Raw genomic sequence first — 5,389 nt, forward strand, 5'->3', positions numbered from 1 at the left:
GACTATGTACAGTACGTAAGGTAAAGCTATCCTTGTAACAGGCTGTGGAGGCCCATAAGGTTGTGAGACGTTGAGAGTCCCGCATTTTCTAGACAATCGGCTCATAGATGGCGGTGAGGTTGTCAGCCTTACGTGCCGGCCGCCCTTTACCTCCCAGGAAGATTTCTGGTAGTCAATTCTGTTAGAGGCTGAGTCCACCCCAGGGCCATAGTGCGGCTGGAAGGATTACGTCAATTGAAAAAATCCACCTCATCAGGTCTCGAACACGCGACCTACCGGCTTGTGGCATAGTGCCTCAACCAACTACCCTACCACGTGCCCCCTGTCTATGTACGTATATACTCCTATATCATGTTATTATTATAAACAGTACGAGAACCAATGGGCAACAATTATGGACATTCTATCTGAGAACAGCGAAAAAAGAATGCCCAAAGTCATGTATAGAGCTCTTAAGGCAGATTTCTGCAAGGCGTCTGTCACTTCATAAACAACATTCCTATATTCATATGCAATAGTTATGTAAGAAAATTAAAAGAAGTGATCGTGCAATAACAGTGCACTCTCAGATTTAAGTTCAGATATATATTAATAATCGCGGGGAGACCGCCGTAATAGAGTAAGATATTTATAAGAATGTGCTACAGAGGGCCGGATGGGCATTGCCTAGGCCTTTCTTTTTTTCTTTTTGTATTTATAATNGATGAATCCCGCCTTCTGGGATGTGGCACCGTGTACATCTTGTCTGAACTGACGTTTCGGAGGAACGTATCGCCTCCATTTTCAGGGTAAGAAATCGAGCGAAGATCTCACCGTGAGCAGGTGGCTACAGTCTGCAGCCACCTGCTCACGCTGGATCCTCGCTCGATTTCTTACCCTGAAAATGGAGGCGATACGTTCCTCCGAAACGTCAGTTCAGACAAGATGTACACGGTGCCACATCCCAGAAGGCGGGATTCATCCAACAAGTGTTTGATCTTAGAGGGACAGAACAAAACAAAATTTGAATAACAAAATTCAGTGCCGACCCTCTAAACTAGATTTAATCGAAGTGCAGTTGGTAGTATCGGAGATATAACACATAGGCGGGTAGATAAACACGACCTCTCCGTTGTGCATTAGTTTCATGCAGTTCTTGTAAAGAACGCAATACTACATCAAACCACTGGCCGGACTCGCGCTGAAACGGATAAGATAAGCAGACAGCGTCATGACTGTAGGTTACATAAGATACCAGGCAGCACCGAACAAGTCCTCAGTTGTGATTCGGAGTTTCCATTGGAAGGAATCTAATATAGGGAGTGAGGCCTTCGTGAATGAGTGATGCGATGCCGGTGTGTGCTAGTGAGAAATTGCCGCCGCAGCACGGAGGAGAAATGACTCCTGCTAATGGATATGCCAGAAATATTGAAGGGGGTAGTGGCAGCAGTTCTCTGCACAGTACTTCTCCCCCGTCGCCTAACTCGCCAATATCAACCCCGCCTGACTCGGGTTCGCCAGCACCTGCTTCTCCCACTATCCGGAAGAGAGGTCTGCAACACACCGTTTCATCTGGCTACATCTCCATATCGTCGGTGCGACATCGTTTGAATCACATTGCAAGCAGCCCTACCTTCAGCAGACCAACTTCTCCGCTTGCTGCTCAGCATCAAGAAAAGCCTCGACTGGCAGGATTCATCGGATGGTACCCGACGTTAGTTCTGAGGTTCATCCAAAACTTAATCTCCACAATAGCCTACCTCATTTGGAGCCAATTCATTCTGTTAGGACCAACGCTATGGATTTCGGCTTGGCTGTGGATCTTCTGGAAATCCATTCAGCTTCCTCTGACAATCATCAAATGGCTGTTGACTCTTCTCCATACTCCAGTGTCTGAACGCGGACGGAAGAAACGCACCGTTCTCATCAGCGGAGGAAGCACAATCCAAGCTCTGCACCTTGCACGAAATTTCTATACAGCAGGGGCTCGAGTTGTGGTCTTTGAAATCGAAGGCCTGTTCGGGCTTGCAAGGTTCTCGACAGCAGTTCAGAAGTTCTACACAGTGCCTCGACCTGAACCACATCATCCTCAAAAGTATGTGAAAGCATTGTGTGACATAGTTGAAAGCGAAAACGCGTCGTATTTTATTCCCGTAAGTGCGACATCCACTGCTTACTACGATGCCCTTGCTAAACCTCATCTAGAACTTCTGGGGTGTTCCTGCTTCTGTCCAGGAGTAAAAGAAGTGTGGGTGCTGGATGATATTTTGGAGGTTCTACAGCATTGCCAGGGGGCTGGTATTCCAACTCCAGTTCACTATGCTGTTTCATCGAAGGACGAAATTACGAGGTTGTATAACAGCGGTCTACTGCGGACTGGAAGACACGTGATGGTCAGTGTCGGCCCTTGGGGATGCAGGGACAAGCTAAAAGTTGTCATACCGGCCCATCGCCAAGAATTCAAGGTAACTCATGAGATAAGCGAGCAGAGACCATGGGTCATAATCCAGGATGTGCCGGGCCAACATTTTCTCACTTGCACCACAGTGAAAGAATCTCAGGTCGTGGCAAATGTCACGTGTCACGTGAATAAAGACAGTGGAGGGCTGGTACCTGTAGAGAATCAAGAGGTTTCCTACTGGTTGAAGAACTTCTTCAGCAAAGTCCGGGTTCTGCGACAGGTGACGGGACACGTGAGTTTCCGGTTTGTGGTTTCAGATGCGGATAAAACGTTGATTCCAATGAGCTGCCGTGTTGGAGTGTCCATGCCTTATATCTGCTACACAAGTGTACACCCACGTATCGTGTGGAAGCCGTGCAAGCATTTCAGCCGTCAGAACTCGGGGCCTCTTGTGGCTGACTCGGGCAGATACTGGATGCACGAGGCCGTCATGAACACCTTGAAGCATCCAAGCGTGGAGGCTGTGGGACGCCTTATAGGAACAGTGCTTGACAAGCGGGAGGCGCTCTTCGTGTTCTGGGATCCACTCCCGTACTGTGCATACTATCACATTCAGCTGCCCTTCAAAAACGTGCTGGCCTTTGTGCAGGAGCACTACGGGCGGAATGGCCGGAATGGCTTCCAGTATAAAACTATGACCGCCCCTGTACATTGAATAATACAACGTAAAGTACTCATTCCCAAATTTTATGTCTCAAGAAATCCTTGGGGCACAGGTTATTTATTGACACTCTACGAATATAATAGTTTTACGCCCTGTGAAATGATAGGATAATATATATGGTGAGTGGGAAAGGATTAGCAAGGAACGGGCCGTGTCTTTTAACCGGGTATATCTGAGTAAAACTAAGAACCGACATGATAGCCGGTACCTCTGCCGACACGCGAATCGGGATCTTCCCGAGAGAAAGACGGGAGATTTAGTGGATTTGCGGTGGTTTACAAAAACCAAACATATAAAAAAGTATATAGATTTTATATGTGTGTATATGCTGGTGTAATTTGAATCTAGGTTACAAAAGAGTACGTTTTAATTTGCTGTTCCCTTTGAATGTTTTATAGAACGTTATTTTTGTTTCTTAGTATGTTGAGTTCTGTCGTTGCGCCAGCTGTCATCGCTTTCAAAGAGGATCCAACTTGTACAAGACTGTATAAACGTTTAAGGGCGACCGCACACCAACTGCGTCAAGACAAGCATCAAGACAGTGGAAAAAAGGACGCAATCTTGCTTCATTCGTGATTCGTCAGCATGAAGCTGACGTCAGCATCATGACTGAGATCGGTGTACGGCGGTTTTCATAATCTCTTTCTTTTCAACTGTGTTCCTTTCTTTGCGTCATGTCGCAGACATCGTGTCTTGATTGTTACATGTCTTGACGCATGCCGGTGTGCGGCTTACCTAACTGCTCAGGGATCAGGAGTGTTAACTGGGTGTCAAGAAATAGAGAGACCTATGCGTAACATAGAAATATCAGAAGAAAATAAGTTATTTGAAAAGTACTTTAGTTCTATAACTTCTCAAGGAAGACGTTCATGGTGTTGAACTGGAGAACCGCTGTCTTGAAATGAAACACTTCCAATTTAGTCTTACCTTAAAAGGGACAACGGGGGCAGAAGTTATTTCATTGCGTCATCTAATATATAAGTCGCCCTCTAATACAAAACCCTGTCCAGGTACGGAAAGAGATGTGATACGTACTGAAATAACGTAGTTATGCTTAGCAGAGACTTGGTCATAGGGATCTTACAATGAACTGATCCCTCATCTAAGGAAACCCGGTTCTGCGCGAGTGGTATTTGGGAAGCCACTATGATCAGAGGAGACAGATCTGAATGTAGCACAAAATGAAGAGAGAAATCGAGTTTTTCTCGAATTAAGCAATGCATTTTTTGTTTTAGACTTGTTGGCATTAATAACGATGGGCCTACAATTGCAGACAAGCTAATAAGCTCCTGTTAGCTGTTCGTCATTCGATTGATAATGCTTTATAGTATAGTTTGTTTTCATATTTTTGTGTATATTTTGATGAGCATAAGAATGTTGCGATTGTAATTTATCATTATCTGTTTAAAAGAAGAAGAGTGACTTTATATTATCAGGTTAAGTAATAGCACCTTTCTGACTAATAAAATGTTAATGGAAGGTTAACTTTTTAACTTTACAGCATTTTACTTTTTTAAGCTGAAAAATCTCGATTTATTATTATGTATATAGTGATGTTGTTTTCGTTTGTTTTACCTTTATTTTCCTGCAGGTCTTGCAGTAATATTACATAATTCCATTGTTTATGAAAATCTCAAAACCGGTCACTACGTGTTATCATGAATAATACAAGAAAGGCTGGTGCAACCCGTTTCCAGATTAGCTTCTATCGATCCTTAGTTCTTCCTAGATTGCATTACTGATTTAACTCACTACTTACGTATTTTTAGATTTCTAATGGTTGAAATTATGTGTTTCATACTTTCTTAAATACATATGAAAATATTTTGAAACTGAACGTTCCTACAGAATTTTTATATTTTTTATGTACATAAGAGCGATTAATTAGTTTTTATGAATATCTACACGTTAATGATTTTGTTTATAAATTAGTCTACGAAATTTTCTTCATGAGAACTGTTACCTAGACAATTTTCATAAGTGCTCTCATAATATCGGGGGATGTGTTAATAATTATACGATGATGTAATAGCTATTGAACTTATGTAAACATGACTGAGGTACAGGCCAAGTGCGTCTGCATAAAGGTACTGATAATTTTGTGTTCCACAATTACGCTTTTACTACATATTTTCATAAGTTTGTGAGATTCTGGATTCTGGAGCCATGTTGTTTGGCAAATAGTTATTAATGTTTTGAACGAATCTGCTGACTTCATCTTCAGATCTACTTGAAGATGGCACCAACCTGCTAAAATACACGGTATCGCATTCCAGAAGGCCACA

At 43.1% G+C, this 5,389-nt stretch overlaps 1 protein-coding gene across 1 annotated transcript; it reads left to right on the plus strand.

The window, feature by feature from the left end:
• The first annotated feature begins 1,168 nt into the window (after positions 1 to 1,168).
• LOC111862353 lies at positions 1,169 to 3,200 on the plus strand. The gene has a single exon (XM_023847664.2). The coding sequence runs from the start codon at positions 1,317 to 1,319 to the stop codon at positions 3,093 to 3,095; it is 1,779 nt and encodes a 592-aa protein (XP_023703432.1). The 5' UTR covers positions 1,169 to 1,316; the 3' UTR covers positions 3,096 to 3,200.
• Positions 3,201 to 5,389: the final 2,189 nt, after the last annotated feature.

This window comes from Cryptotermes secundus, unplaced genomic scaffold (assembly GCF_002891405.2).
Source record: "Cryptotermes secundus unplaced genomic scaffold, Csec_1.0 scaffold542, whole genome shotgun sequence".
NCBI classification, from domain to species: domain Eukaryota; kingdom Metazoa; phylum Arthropoda; class Insecta; order Blattodea; family Kalotermitidae; genus Cryptotermes; species Cryptotermes secundus.